This window comes from Acomys russatus, chromosome 3, assembly GCF_903995435.1.
Source record: "Acomys russatus chromosome 3, mAcoRus1.1, whole genome shotgun sequence".
In the NCBI taxonomy this organism is placed as follows: Eukaryota; Metazoa; Chordata; class Mammalia; order Rodentia; family Muridae; genus Acomys; species Acomys russatus.
The window spans coordinates 60,287,600-60,304,178 of NC_067139.1; the positions used below are offsets into that span (position 1 = coordinate 60,287,600).

At 42.1% G+C, this 16,579-nt stretch overlaps 1 protein-coding gene across 1 annotated transcript in view; it reads right to left on the reverse strand.

Annotated features, from left to right (window-relative positions):
• Hacl1 (2-hydroxyacyl-CoA lyase 1) overlaps positions 1 to 15,946 on the reverse strand; it is a 33,944-nt gene extending 17,998 nt beyond the window's left edge. The window contains exons 1-7 of the mRNA XM_051141643.1: positions 15,835 to 15,946; positions 15,490 to 15,594; positions 10,961 to 11,001; positions 9,374 to 9,454; positions 7,269 to 7,341; positions 3,733 to 3,810; positions 2,719 to 2,813 (exon numbers count right to left, since the gene is read on the reverse strand). Coding sequence (XP_050997600.1) covers positions 2,719 to 2,813; positions 3,733 to 3,810; positions 7,269 to 7,341; positions 9,374 to 9,454; positions 10,961 to 11,001; positions 15,490 to 15,594; positions 15,835 to 15,915 — 554 coding nt within the window. The 5' untranslated portion in view covers positions 15,916 to 15,946. The remainder of the gene's footprint in view (positions 1 to 2,718; positions 2,814 to 3,732; positions 3,811 to 7,268; positions 7,342 to 9,373; positions 9,455 to 10,960; positions 11,002 to 15,489; positions 15,595 to 15,834) is intronic.
• Between the last annotated feature and the right edge of the window lie 633 nt (positions 15,947 to 16,579).

Below are 16,579 nucleotides of genomic sequence, written 5' to 3' on the forward strand. Positions count from 1 at the left end.
ATAAATAATAAAAAGATTATTTTGGGGGCTGGAGAGGTAGCTCAATGGTTGAGAGCACTGGCTGCTTTCCGGAGGTTCTGAGTTCAATTCCCAGAAACGACATGGTGGCTCACAACCATCTATAATGGAATCTGATGCCCTCTTCTGGAGTGCAGGCACACATGCAGATAGAACATTATATATAAAATAAACCAACTAGTAAATAAATAATTAAATGCTTTTTAAAAAGCGGCTAATTTAAAATTTTCCTACTGTGAAAATTTCAGATTTTTCATAAAAAGGTAGAAAAACAGGGTAATACATTCTATATACTTGGCCTGGCATAGTGATGCACACCTTCAATTCCAGCGTTCAGGAGGCAGAGGAAGGCAGATCTCCGTGAGTTTGATGCCAACCTGGTCTACCCAGGTTGTTCCAGGTCAGTCTGGGATACACAGACTGTACCTTAAAAGCATATTCCATAAACTCAATGTGGAGAGTCAATGAGAAATCATTTTACCACATTTTATCACCACACACACACACATGCACACACATGGACCCCTCCCCCAAGGAATCATTTGAAATTCGCTGCAGGAACCAGACCTTTTATTCTCAAGAGCTTGCAAATGCAGCTCTTAAGACAATGGCCCACTTTTATACAAGTATAGAGTCCTATGACGTCTAGCAAGCTAAGAGTCATTCCTTAATATCAGCTAATAGCTCTTCAAACAGATAATTCACTGAGAGAAGTCTGGGTCAATGGCACCACAGCAGGAACAGTAAAAGAGAAAACAGTAATGGCTAAAATAGAAGTAAACTAATACATAATATTATGTACCATTTATTCTCATTTGACTTTAGAAACAACAAAGCAAGGCAGTACTCTTAGCTCATTTGTACCAGGCTCCCGATGGCATATGGCAGAGATGCCCCAGTACTCTGTCACCACCTTACCATTCCCGGTTCCACGCACCAGTAAACTGAAATTAGGGAGGCACCACAGCAGGCCTGCCTGAAAGAACTATGAACTCTGCCATAGTTCAGTATTTCTGAATACTAGGCGCTCACTGTGACAGGGCATTTGCTCTCTCACATATAAAAATCAGGGTCTATACTATCCAAATATCTAGACAAACCATAAGATAGGGCATCAACCTCTACACAAATCCTAAAGGAAGGTTACAGACTTTTAACTTAGCTAAGTCTCACTGTCCTTCATTCCTCAGTATTTTTGATTGTCATATGCAAATCTATACATAATGGTTGTCCTTGTGTCTGATTCTCAGAGATAGAAATTACCCAGAATACGGCCTGTAGCTGTTAGAGAACCATCTCTGTAACGTCAAGGTTCACAGAAGTTGCATTTAGGAAATAACGATAAAACAATGCTTTAAACAACTTTAGAACATGCGGGTGTAGCGATGCACATCTTTAATCCCATCACTTAGCAGGCAGAGGCACAAGCATCTCTGTGAGTTTGAGGCTAGCCTGGTCTACACAGTGAGTTCCAGGACAGTCAAGGTTTTGAAGTGAGACACTGTCTCAAAACACACACACACACACACACACACACACACACACACACACACACACACACACACACCCCTATCAAGCATGTTATGACCAACTATAGCAGTATTGCAACAGATATAATGTGCATGAAGGCTCAGGACAGTGGTACACACCTATAAGCCCAGTATTTGGAAGTGAAGGCAGAGGATTGAGAATTTGAAACCAGCCTGGACTATATAATGAGATCCAGTCTCAAAAACCTCTAAATATAAAACTTAACACATACAGTAAGTATGCATGATAAAAAGTCAAGATACTAAATGTTAAAAATGTCACTCCTTAGATAAAAAGACTTCTTTGGGGCTGGAGAGATGGCTCAGCGGTCAAGAGGACTGGCTGCTCTTCCAGGACCTGATCTGTGTTCCCAGCACTGCAGCAGGTAGCTCCCAACAGCCTGTAATCTCAGCTCCAGGGGATCTGACATCTTCTGACCTCTACAGATACCCTCACACATGTGGCACGCACACGCACGTGCACACACACACACACACACACACTCACACACACACACTCACACACACACACAAGTAAGATCTTTTTTTTTAAAAAGAATTACTTCTACATATCTGGATTTTTCTAAAAATGTTATAAAAGAAAAAGTGTATTTTATCTCTAACTCAAGAAATGGCACTCAGGGCACTGATGGACCACAGGAGCATCTTCTCCAAGGTGAGTGATACCTGGTGTGAACCTTTCCTTCTTTTTTTTAATGCAGTGATTATTTAAGAAATAAAAGTAAAACACAAGTCACAGAAACACACTTCAGAACATCTTAAAGTTACGGAGATAGCTACAGTGATGCTGAGCCCTAACAAATTTTCACCAGTCATGTACCCCATCACCTCTCGGCTTACACTAAGATGCCTGCCAATAGCCCATACATTAATGCAGATATATAATGCAGTTACTGGGTGAATGACTTCAAGTGAGGAATTCAGAGAGTTCTGAGAATGAGAGTTAGTAATTAGATCCACAGTTACTAAGTAATACCATTTTAATGAAGACAGCTAAGCACTAAGCAGTTGGCTAGGATTCAACTTAGTTACAAAATCATCAAAAAATATTGAGACACTTGGACATTAACTGATGAACTGCTAGATAAATTCTTTTTAAAGAGTTAAGTCTGTCAGCCCAGAATTAAGGAAGAAGTGTACATCATCTTACTTTACAGAAGTCACATTCTCCTGGAGGGTCACAAAGTCTGCAGGGATGTCAATGTAACAAGCGCCTGGCCGGCCATAGATGCTGCTCCTCACTGCCTGCGCTTACCACAAATGAAAAGATTTTTTTTTTAATGACTTAATTATCACACTCTTCTTGAAATTAATTTAATTTAATGAGCACTCACTTTTCTTGAGATATTCTTAGTTGGAGAAAAAAGTTATAAAAGTTGAACTGTCCTGCGTTAACTGTGTTTTGAAAGATAGTGTCATCTGAAGGGGATAAAGACTCCCCGTAGGGCTCTGACATGCAGCTGACTCACTTCAAGGGTACCCATGAGGCTCTGCGGCTGCCTACGCTGGGACATAGGCTTTCACCTGCTCCTGGGCGGAGGTTTCAGAAACTATGGCAATATGTGTCAAATCAACCCTGTAACTCAGGGTTTTGAAATAGCTCTAATATAACATCACAGAAAAGTATTGCTAATATTAATATATATGTTATTTAATTAACTAAAAGATGATTTTACATGCAGTAGTCCCAGTATTTTTGCAAATGCTGAAGAGATCACTGCCCCGGGCTTATTACACATATATCAGTACTTTGCTCTAGTTAAAAAGATAATTTAAGGAACTAACTTACAGAAGAAACTTTTTCCAAAGGTAACTTACTTTCTTTCTTTCTTTCTTTCTTTTTAGTTTTTCAAGACTGGCCTGGAACTCACAGTGATCCACCTGCCTCTGCCTCCCAAGTGCTGGGATTAAAGGTGTGCGCCACCACACCTGGCACCAAACGTAACTTTCTTTACTTCTGCTTTAATATTAAACGTAAAGGCAGTGAACACTAGAATGTAACTAGCTTTTGAACAATGTTATTTTTCTCAGACTGGGTATATTCTTATCTTTCCATCAAGAACAGAAACAGCAGAGCTGAGGTGTGGCTCTGAAGAAGAGCGTGTGCTCAGCATATATGAGGCGCTGGGCCCAACACCCGGAAGAGCTTACAGAAGTACTGTACCTTTTCAATAACAAAAGGAATATGTCCTATGCTGCTTGGCCGGGCAGAGAACTTGCTATATAATCTGCAAGCTTCAACCTATATAGAAAATAAAAGTCATTTAAATTCAGTTCACAATCATATTGCTCTCATAAAGGAAGACAAAATCTTTAAGTCATTGCTTCTTATTACATTTAGAGGCAAGATAGAAAAAATAATGTGGTTTTTGCTTTTGTGGGTTTTTTAAAACATTCGGATGACAATCAAATTTCTTCCTCAGGATGATTCTGGAAGCAACTGAAAACAACACACTATTTCCATTTCTCAGATGGCAAAAATGAACATAATACACACCATGTTCCATGTAGCACAGGCTAGGACAGGCACTCACTAACTGCTGGGGGTATAAACAGAAGGGAGGCTGACCAGGCCTACTGAACAGAATAAACGGGCCAGTCTGTGGGCCCAGCGTGCCTTGCTCGCCTGTTTAGTCGTCCGTTTGTTTCTGCTGTTTCCCTTTCATGCACTTGCTGCTATGTGTGCTGTGGGGAACGTGGGAGTTGATGCTCTGCCTCTGCACTGTCTGATGCACTCTGAGAGACACGGAGAAACTTTCTCTCCACACTTTTCAGTGTGAGATCTATGGAAGGATGACAGCCTCGGTCGCTCAGGCTGCCGTCCTTCGGTTTTCAGATTCTTATGCTTATATCCTTCAGTTCTAAGAACTTATGAGAAAAAGATACTTGAATTTTAAATCAAGCTGTGTTTTCATTTTTAATTTCATCTAATACACCACTATTACTTTTAGAAAAATATACTTTAACAGTTGACATTAATGCTCTGCTTCCTGCTTTTTATCAATATATTTTTTGTAGTAACTTCAATTTTTTCTTTTAAAAAATTTTATACTCACTTGTTTCTTCTCTGTGTGTGGTGGTTTGAATGAAGATGCCCCCATAGGCCCAGAAGGAAGGGCACAGTTAGGAGGTGTGGCCTTGATGGAGTAGGTGTGGCCTAGTTGGTGAAGTGTGTCACAGCCCATGGGTTTTCTGAGGCTCAAGCCAGGCCCAGTGTCACTTTCTCTTCCTGTTGCTTGAGCATCTGGCTCAGGATTTAATCTGGACTAAAACTCTTAGCTCCTCTAGTTCCATGTCTGCCTGCATGCCACCACGCTTCCTGCCATGATAATACTGGACTAAATCACTGAACTGTAAGCCAGCCAGAATGAAATGTTTTCCTTTATGAGAGTTGCGAGGTCATGGTGTTCTTTCTCTGCAATAAAGCCCTGAGACGCTGTGTGTGTGGAGTGAAGACGTGATGTGACGTGTGGGGGCTGAGCCTCCTCCTACCATGTGGGTTCTGGGGACTGAACTCAGTTGTCAGTTTTGAAGGCAAGTACACTGACTCACTGTGCTTCCTGCCTGCTCTAAATTGCTGTTTTGTTTTGAGATGGGGTCTTGCTAGCCTAAGATAGTCTCAATTCAAGATCTTCCTGCCTCAGCCTCCTAACTGTTGGGAATATTGGTGTGTGATACCACACTCATGTTTATTTCTAAATTTCCCTTCAATTACTTATCAATTCTGATTTTCTGGATACATAAGCATCATTTAAATACTGTTGTTACTTTACAATTAACCAATAAAACTTTGTTTTTCAAGAATATAAGGTCATAATTTTACCATTAAGTTCTATCTATTTTATAGTAGTTTGTTATTTAAAACTCTGTATGAAACACTGGGTATGGCTCAGTGGTAGAAAATCTGCCTAGCATGTGTATTTGTAATTACATATTTTTATTTGGTCACTATTTTTTTCAGATTTATTTAATTCTGTGTATGAGTGTTTTGCCTGCATCTATGGATATGCACCATGTATGTGCCTCGTGCCTGTGGAGGTCAGAGGAGAAGGTCAGATCCCTGGGAACTAGAGTCATGGATGGTTGTGAGTCACTGTGTGGGTTCTGGGATCAAACCCAGGTCCTCTGCAAGTACAGTGCTCTTAGCTGCTGGGCCATCTCTTCAGCCCTCTGCAAGTTATTTTTGAAGCTACAACATTTTGTTGAGAAATTAATTTTTTCAACTTTTCAAGTACTTTCTTTTCTCCTAAAATAAAAATAAGCATATACCAAGTCTGATGATTTTGAAAAGTTTTGTTTGTTTTTTGTTTGTTTGTTTTTTAACTATTTCTGTAAAGGCAAGGGATATATCTCCAAGCCATTTTCATTCTTATCTTTCTTACGATGAGAAGGACGTCACAATTTCAGATTACAAGTCAGGTCAATTTTGGGGGGACTGCAGAGGTGGCTCAGGGGTTAACAGCACTTACTGCTACTCCAAGGGTCTGACACTATTGCTCTCCGTGGGGACTTGCACTGACATGCACATACCTACATGCAGACACAGACACAGACACACACACACACACACACACACACACACACACACACACACTTTAAAATAATAAAATACATCTATTTTAGAGGCTAGAGAGCTTGCTCAGTGGGTAAGAGCACCCAGAGGACCCGTCTCACCACCCACATGGTAGACCACAGTCATCTGTAACTCAGTTCTAGGGGATCTGACAAACCCTTCCGGCCTTCATAAACACCACAGACACCACTGTGTATACATACACAGGCGCACCTGCAGCAAAACACCCATATAATAAAATGAAAATAATTAAATCTTGCCAATGTTGGTATATTTCCTTAGATCTTTTTAATTATACATTTGTGCTTGTGTATGTGAGTGCAATGTCCACAGGAGCCAGAAGGAAGCGTCAGTCTCCCCGAGAGCTGGAGCTGCAGCTGGCTGTGCTCTCACTTCTACAAGAGCAGCCAGCGCGCTTAACCACCAACTCCAGCCCCTAAGCCTTTTCTTAACACAACCTGACACTGTCTTGTTCAGAAAGTGACCTCACATACTTGTTTCTAGTTTACAGATTTTTAAAATTACATTTATTTAGTGTGTGTTGTATGTGAAGTGTCATGGCATATGTGGCAGTCAGAGAACAACTTACGGGAATCAGCCGCTCTCCTCCCACCATGTGCGCTCAGGCTTGGAGATAAGTGCTTTTACCACTTTCTCTTGCTTGCAATATAGATTTTTTATTTTATTTTAATTTTTTTACATATTTTATAAATTGTGTTTGTGCGAGTTAGTTTTTTGCCAACTTGACACAACCTAGAGTTATTCAGAAGAACCTTAGTTGAGAAACTACCTCCAGAGATTGCCTATAGGCAAGCCTACAGTGCATTTTCCTGATTAATAAGGTGGGTGGGCCCAGCCTACCTGGAGGCAAGGCAGGCCTGTGCAGGAGGTCCTGAGCTATATAAACAAGCTGGGTGAGTGAGCCATAAGCAGCAAGGCAGTGAGCAGTGTACCTCCAAGGCCTCTGCATCAGCCCTGCCTGACCTCCCTGGATGATGGAACAAACCCTGTCCTCCCCAAGTTGCTTTTGGTCATAGTGTTTCATCACAGCGACAGAAACCTTGACTAAGACAATGTGTTTACTTTCAGTGGGACTTAATTGCTGCTTGGATGTCAGCAGTGGATACCTGAGGAAACTCCTGGAAGGCTCCCATGGTTTCCTGATTTCTTTCAGAAGAACCACCAATCACAATCAAGGGCCTGAAATGGTAATTAAAAAAAAATTATTACAAGTGAGAATATATAAAACATTCAGCAGGGTCCAATGCACAACAAACAGTCATTGTAAGTGACTCAGACAGAGAACAGACACACAGAGAAAGCTCCATCCTTCTTGAAAAACTGGATGTTAAAAAAAATTTAAGATGCAGTTTGATGGGAGAGATACTGTCCTCAAATTCACAAAAATGGAAAATATAAAGCAGCAGATCTCAACCTATTGGGGACCCTTTTGGCAAACCTCTATGTCCAAAAATATTTACATTACAATCATAAGAGTAGCAAAATTACAGTAATGAAGTAGCAACAAAAATAATGTATGGTTAGGGGTCACTACAGCATGAGGAACTGTACTAAAGGGTCTCAGCATTAAGAGGGTTGAGAACTGCTGATGTATACAGTAAACACTTTGCTTACGTCAGCTTCACCCTTCCTAGATGCTTCCAGACACAGTGACAGAAAATCAATTTTATGCCTTTACTATTCCTGAACCAAGCTCTGTGGGTTGTGCTCTGACCTCCATATGCCAGGCCCTGTGTGTGTACACATACACACGGAATATAAAAAAGCAAACAGAAAGAATGAAAACAACACCCTTCACATTAAAAAGATGACTACACTCTGAACTGATTAGAACACAATCCCCTTCGCCATAGCTCAAAGAAGGTTAAAGGTAAGGATGGAGGGTAGACATTAAATGGCCCACACAGCAGGCTTTAACAACCATAAGATAAATGTTTTGCTAACCAGGCAGAGCAAGATGAAGAATATGCATTCCTACATACTAAGCTATAAATAACAACAACAAAAACTACTCTTAGCTAGGTGTGAATACAGACCTATAATCCTGCCTACTCAGGGCAGAGGCAAGGGGATCACAAAGCTCAAGGCCTGCCTGGGCTAAAGGAGTTCAAAGCCTCCTTGGCCAACTTAGTGAGATATTCATATTCTCTCTCTCTCTCTCTCTCTCTCTCTCTCTCTCTCTCTCTCTCTCTCTCTCTCACACACACACACACACACACACACACACACACACACACGAAGCTTAGCTGGACATAGTGTTACATGTGTTTAGTCCCAGCACTCAGAAGGAAAGTAGGTTTCTTTAAGAATTCTAGACTTGTCTGGCTTAGTAACACCTTTAATCCCAGTACTTTGGAGGCAGAGGCAGGCAGATCTCAAGGGCAGCCTGGTGTACAGAGCAAGGTCCAGGGCAGCAAGGGCTATAAAGAGAAATCCTGTCTAAAAAAATAAAAGGAGGAGGGGGAGGGGGAGAAGGAGAAGAAAAAAAAGAAGAGAAAAGAAGGAAGAGGAGGAGGAAGAAGAGGAGGAAAAAGAAAAAGGAGGAAGAGGAGGAGGAGAAGGAAGAGGAGAAGGAGGAAGAGGAGGAAGAAGAGGAGGAAGAAGAGGAGGAGAGTCGTAGTAGTAGTACAATTAGAATTACATTAGAATTAGAATTATTCTAGACCAGTCTGGCCTATAAAATATAGTAAGGCCCAGGTTCAATAATTAACAAAATTTAAAGGTACTTCTTCAGTTAAAACTACATATATGCTCACATATACAAACACATACACAGAATGAAACTCTAAAATGTTTCTCTCTTAGTAAAGGAGCTAATAGTGTTTTTTATTATCCTCAAATTGCATATATTTAAAGGCTATATAACATTATGTTTTGTTATCCATAGTGAACTGATGCTATAGTCAAGCAACTTAACATTTATCATGTCACAGTTACTTTATTTATATGTCATTAAGTACCCCCAAATCTAGTCTTCCTAGCAAATTTCCAATATTCAATACAAAATTATGAACCATTGTCCTCAGGCTTTGTCCCTGAGGTCCTCCTGACCTCCAGCCCACTTCCCAGTTAATTACCTTCTACTTTGTTTCTAAGTGTTGCAAAGTGGATTTTTGCTTTCCCAACTCTTTCCACCCTAGAGCAGTTCTACTTGGTTAACTTATGCAAAGACACATTGAAGAAGCGTTTTCAACAAGAATGCTTTAATTACCAACAGTTCATGTTTGCATTTGCCATGCCACCCAAGGCATGGATGAGACCTGGGCCAGAAACAACAAGGCATACTCCTGGCCTAGAAGAAAAGCAGAGATTATCAATGGCAGATCAAACTGAGCAACCATAAAAGATGAGCCGTAAGTGCCAGCGATCTCAGCTGGAACGTGCCAACTACCCATTCATATTATGCTAGGGTTTCCATGGAAACTTCTTGATGGGCAAAGGAAAGTCATATAGGTCTTTACTATAGCTGGTAAACAATTATTAGAATATCTTAATTTAAAAAGAATAAGATCAAGTTTCTTTTAAGATATAATGTACACTATTACTTTCACATTACAGTTTACTAACCTCTTCAGATTTTGCTCCAGTTACATCTGGGTTAGAACAAGTTGATTACAGAAGCAAATTTTGACAGCCACATATACTTTCTATGATTAAAAAAAAATTCCCAACAAATAAGTACAATATACTAAATCTTTGGGAGAAAAAGTGATTCTGGATGCCCGGTTTTCCTCCAAATCTTGCTGAATGCTTTCTCTGGCCATAGCTTCCTGGGCCCCAAGGACTCAGAAATGAGGAATCAGTGTATTGTTCAGTTCACTACTTTACACTTCTAACTTACGACTCTTTTAAACGTTAACATCAACACAGTCCTCACCAGAGATTAAACGCCCCTAGAACATTCTACAGTAGTCATCATATTCCCTGTGCAGTTTGACATGATATGGACTCCACACCCAGTCACTGAACACTTAAAATGTGGCCACTAGTTAGAATGTTACTTATTTTGAATTAGCTGTAAATTGCTGCTCATTGCTAATGCTACAATACTAGACAGTACAACTCTAAAGTTTTCAAAATAAAAATTTCAAAATTAACTTTTAGTTTGTTAAAATTATCGTTCCAGAATCAATTAAGACATCAATGACTGTAATTTAAAATACTTTCCAGGGTCAACCAAAAGATTGAACCATTGTTTGCATGTAACATGTTTAAAGTGGCAGAAGTAGGTCAGAGCCTGGTGTATAGCCCTAACCGCCCTCAGGCTCACATTCAGAAGGTCCTATGAAAAGGGAGGGAAGTGAGATCTTGCTTGTTTATATTTCTTAGTATTTAATTACTAACTTCAGTTTGAGAAGTAAAAAGTGTCTTACTAAAGCTTATATAAGTGGCAAAAACATAAGGTATAAATTTTATCAGAGGTCTAAATTCTACCTTAAAATATGTGAATGTAGAAAAAAGTAGAAAAAAACCTTAACGGTTGTAGAATTATAGTAAATTTAGTTTTTCTTCCTTATATATTGTCTATGTTTTCTAAAATGGTTATTTTTTAAAAGTATTAATTTTTAATAAAAAATGAGAGGTGAGTAATTAGCTAACAGAAGTAGATTGAAATATGTACTAGCGACCTCATTTTGGAACTGAGTCTTTTGTATATAATGGCCTAGGAAGTTCTCATTTCTTATTAATATTCTCTTCTATAATCTTTTCAAGACAACTAGGCTTTCCATTGAAACATACATTTATATTTCTACCCAAAACTCTCAAAGCATTAAAAACGAAGCCAACTTTGGTTTACCTGCCTGTTAGGTATCCAATCGCAGAGGCAGCATAACAAGCCTACAAAGAAAGGACAGCAGGACTTAATGAAGCATACAGGACTCTTGGGTATAAATACGAGAAAATCTATTATTAAAAGAGGCATGTTCAAGAAGGCCTTTGGCAGCCGGGTGGTGGTGGCGCGCGCCTTTAACCCCAGCACATGGGAGGCAGAGGCAGGCAGATCTCTGAGTTCGAGGCCAGCCTGGTCTACAGAGCCAGTAGAGGAAAGGAAGAATTGGAACATTACTCGCTTTTATGAGATGTGATACCATGAATTTCAAGGACTGGCTGAAGAATCTAGGTATCTACATTTCAGTTTTCCAAGGAGATTGTCAATAGTATCTACGCTATTCATCTTACCATCTTACATGCGCTTAAGGGTCTTTAGAGTCAGTGGGAATGTCCTCTCCCTTACTGAGCATCTGCGCCTTCCTTCATGCCTCAGTTGTTTGTTTAGAGCCTGGTCTCCTTACTCAGGTTGGCCTTGAATTTGCTATGTAGCCCGAGATGATTCACTGTCAGCTTTTCTGGTGTTTTTTATTTTTTTTAAATTTTTTTTGTTTTTCTGTATTGTTTCCTATTTTATTAATTTCTGCTTATGCATTATTTAACTAGTTCCCTTACATCCGACTTGCTTTTCCTTTCCTAGTGTCGTGAAAAATAAGCTGACAGCGTGGTTTGAAATCTTTACTGACAGGTTCACTTCAACTATTTCATCTAAAACGTATTTTGGCTGTATCTTATGAATTATATTTGATATTTACCTTTTCATTATCACCCATTTGCACATTAGGGTCTGTAGTGGTGTCTGTATTTTTCATCATGGTAATCTGTGTTTTCTCTCTTATCCCTCATCAGTTTGGCTTGAAGTTTTCAGATACTTACATGGACCAATGACTGTTGCTTTATTTTAAAGGTGACTTTTCAGTCCTCCTGTTACTGAGTCTGCTTCCACATGGTCAGCTTACACATTGCTCACTGTTGTTTTTAATTCTTAGCAGGCAGTGTGGTAAAAATTTTCTTTATGACCAACATGGTTTTTTGTCTGTTTTGGTTTGAGACAGGCTCTCACTCTGCAGCCCAGGCTGGCTGTGACCATAGCCCAGGCTGTTCTTGACTATAGGCCAGGCTGGCCTTGGCTGCACCGAAAATCTCTTAGGTCTCGTGAGCTCCGGCTTATATCTGGGAGTCCCCATGCTTGGCCACTTTTCACTGAACTGAATTTCATCCAGCTTATAAAGAAGACAGGAAGCACTAAGTTAAATTAAACACAAGATGCCCAGGAGAAAACGCTGAGTGCATTTAAAAATTATTCTTTGTCTAGGACATTATAGTACTACTTGTCATATCTTTAAAAATAATAGCAAATTGCATAAAATGTTTGCTAAAATTAGTATACTTATTCGTACAACATTGAGAATAGAATAATTGTCCACTTATGGCGGTAAAATATAAAACATATACAGAAACTATACTACTCTAGCATATGCCAAAAGTTGAGAAGCAATAAATTTTTGTTGTTGTTCTTAGAGGCAGGGTTTCTCTATGTAGACCTGGCTGTCCTAGAACTCACTTGGTAGACCAGGCTAGCTTTTAATTCAAAGCTCCACCTGCCTCTACCTCCTGTGTACTGCGATTGAAGGCGTGTGCCATCACCGTCCTGTGAGAAATCATTAACTTTATTACCATTAAACAAACAAACCAAAAAGCCTCTACTTTTATATCAAGTATAAAAGCATATGTTTCTGTATGTCCATAGCACACACAGTTCTCAAGATATCAAAGTCTGGCGTTGAAGTGTTCTGCTTCTGATCCCAACCCCCCTAAATCCTACTGTGTGACTTCTGATCCCGGCGCCCCACATCCTACTGTGTGACTTCTGACAAGCTGCTCTGCACCCTAACTTCATCAGCTGTAACATGAACGAGATTCAGAGCACTGCTATGAGGATGAAATCAGTGGTCTCTCACAGGTGAAATACTTAGAATACAGGTAACCTCCTGACGGTCTGTCTACTTTCTGGCCACACGAGTGTCTTGACTACTCTAGGAGCTGGTGAACAGTAATCAAGCGATTACATGTTCTTAAATCCTTCTGAGCCGTTTTGCACACTCCCTTTGAACAACTCCCATCATTAAACCCACCATCCTTCCTCCTAAATTATTCTCTGTTCTCAACCTCAGTGAGCAGCATTGTCATCCAGTCATATGAGCCCCTAACCTAGGAATCACCTCTACAAGAGCTAGCCTTTTCCTTCCTCATAGGTAATGCCTGCTCCCTGACATCGTCTTCTGTGGGACATTCTCAGAAGACTATATTTGTCTGTTTATTTTGGTTCTGTTGTTGCTGTACTAAGGAAATCCACAGCACCAGGCATGTTAGGCAGTACTCTACCACTGAAATATAACCCAAGCTCTCACGGTCTCAGCTGACCAGGCTGGCCCCAACCCTGAGATCGTCTGTTGCACCTCAGCAGGTGTAGGGATTACAGTTGTGAGGCACAACCTTCCCATAAGCATCCTTTGGCCCACCCATCCGCCCTCACAGCTTGCCAGGCCTCTAAGCTGTATTGATACGGCAAGGAACACACAGTACCTCTTTGAAGAATCTTTCCTGTCTCAGCAAAGAGAGCCAGTCACACCCTCTGGGCTACTGCGATTGCTCATATATGCATCATTATCCCGGGCCATCTTTTTTGTTTCTTACCCTCAGTTTTCCCAACTGAGCAACTTGGAGTTTAACAATAAACCGTATTTCTTCTCTGTGTCTCTCTCTCCCACTGCTCATGCCACACACACCAAGCACACTCAGTGCACCTCTAAGACACGAAGAAGAAAGCAGTGACAAACACGCTGCTTCTGGGAAAAGGGTAAAATATAGGCCAACACCTAAACTTTCTCATGCAGGTCAAAGAACAGAAGGTTGTTCCAAGTAAGAAAGCAGAAAGGCAGGTGTGAGCTCAGTGGCAGAGTGCTTGTTTGTTAGGCACGATGTCCTAAGAGGGGGCAGGGTGATAAAAGTGTAAGCAACACAGAGCTAATACCTACCAGTTTTCAGACTAAAAACGCACTCCCTATACACTTCAAACCTTGTTGAAAAATGTCTTTCAATTAGTAAATAACATAGTAAACACCTATATTACGCAAAGATCTCAATCAAGTCAGCACTGTGGGGGATACAAAAACAACGGAACCATAACTTCTGCTGCACTGGAATTCACAACTGACGGCAGGGAAAAGGTGGCAAGAGCAGAGGTCAAAGGGCAGCGGTGGAAATAAAAACAGGACTTGCCCTCAGCTGGAGTGACAGTATTATAAAATAGATTCTTGTTTGGTTTTTTTGTTTTGTTTTGTTTTGTTTTTTGGGTTTTTTGTTTGTTTGTTTTTCGAGATGGGGTTTCTCTGTGTAGCCTTGGTTATCCTAGCTGGCCTCGAACTCACAGGGATCCGTCTGCCTCTGCCTCCCGAGTACTGGGATTAAAGGCCTGCACCACCACCGCCGCCTGGCTTCCTGTTTTTTTTTTTTTTTTTAAGATGTATTTTCTGGGTGTGTGTGTATGCATCCATATATACATGCACCGTGTGTGTGCCAGAATAAAGCATTAGACCCGCTAGATCTGGAGTTACATGAGGTTGTGAGCCACCCCATGGATTGCCAGAATCCAAACCCTGGTCTCTGAAAAAGCAACAAGTGCTGTTAACTGCTGAGCTATTTCCCCAGCCCCAATTCTTGATCTTTTACACTTGTGTGTGTGTGTGTGTGTGTGTGTGTGTGTGTGTGTGTGCGCGCACGCGTGTGTGTAGGTCAGAGGACAGCATGAACCCGTTATCTCCTTCACTCCTCCATGTAGGTCCAGGAGATTATGCTCAGGTTATGAGGCTTTGTAGCAAACACCAATGAACCCTTTTATCTGCACCAGATTCCTGATTTTTTTTTTTTTTTTTTTTTGCCAATACAGCTGAGAGAAGGTAAGGTTGAGCTGCCAGAGGAAACGCTGCAAGTGGGTTCATAAAGTGTCTACTTTGCTTTTCCCTCGTCCAGAGAAGCCCCTGAAAGGGTTGGGGCAGAAGGCGGAGGGAAGGCACTAGACTGGGCTCTGAGAGCTAACATCTCTAGTACCTTTCATCTTATGCAGCATTAGTCCTGGCCTTCAGTCATTCAGCCCGCCCCTCTCTGAGCACCCACCATGCACACGAACCGCAGCAGATACTGGCCATACACACTTGTAGTGATGAAACAACACACCATCTCCTCTGCTAGAACTCACAGCCTAGTTGTGAATTAAGAGCATCCCTTTCAATCCTAACATTTGGACGAGGCAGAGTACACTACGGCAGAGCACTGCAAGCACAGATCCGAAGTCAGGGTACCCGGGTTCAAAAGTCTGACTTAGTCTCTCAGCATCTCACTTTCCTGTCTAGCCGTGCGGGCGATGCTTTAGACGTGACAGGACGCTGTGGGCAGGGCATAGCTGCCTGCCATTCGGCGACCTGTGTCCACACTCACCGCTTGCTCGTTCCTCATCCCAATGTACTTGATGCCCAGTTCCTGAGCAGCAAGGGCGATTTCAATCACGGGGATGCCTACGACGCCGAACATGTACTCCACATCCTGGGGGGTGGGGGTGGGGGGTGGGGAAAGACACTGAGAAATAAAAGCAGGTCACCAGGTGAACCAGCCTTCTAGGCCTCCCGGGAGGTCCAAAGGAAGGACCAGCAGGGCTCCCGTCCCCTCCTCCTCGCCCTCCTCCGTCTCCACGAGAACGCGCGGTCTCTCCTCTCCTCCCCCTGCACCCGCCCCAGCCCCCGCCTGTTTCTGTAGAGCCTTTCACTGCCGAGGGATCCATCGTACTTGCGTTTTCAGGGCCTGGGCGATGACTTTAGCACCGGACACCTGCTGCTCGCTACCCTCTGCCGAGTTACTTTCTGGCATCTTCCACCTAACGTTACTTCAGACTCTGTAGTCAAACTAGCCTCAGATCGCTCGCTGCACGCTGCTGGTGACACCCGCTTCGGACAGACAGGAGGGCAGCCAACCGATTTAAGTCAAAGAGAGAAGGGGCGGGACTAAGGGTCAGAGGCCACCATGTAAGCACGCCCATTCTCCAATCAGTCTTTTCCCAGCTCCGCCAGCAGCAGGAGGCGGGCCGAGCCGAAGGCCGTGGCCTAGGCGGAGCAGGTAAGAAACCCAACTTCTGAAGCTGCTCGCCACGGTTTCGTTCTCCACTACCGTGGAACCCAGCTCGGCCCCGCGTCCAGCGCATGGCACGTGCGCACCTCGAAGGTAAGGGGTGTGGGGGGGAGACCAAGCGCTCGAGAGGAGGGGGCGTGGCTCCAGCGTGAGTCTCCGCCCCCGCGCCGTGGCTTCTCACTGACTGGGCGCAAGCTGCGCAAAGGCTGTTGGGACGCGGGTGTTTTGGAGAGTCTAAAGTCGAAAAAAAAAAAAAAAAAAATGAGCCTGGTCTATAGAGAGAGAAAGAAAGAAAAAGACAGACCTTTGGGCTGTGTTATACTTCTATGCCCTCTGGTTTCGTAACTGGGTTTTGCACGCCACAGAATGTGCATGTTTCGTAAGTCTGTGAGCAGAGCTCTATTCT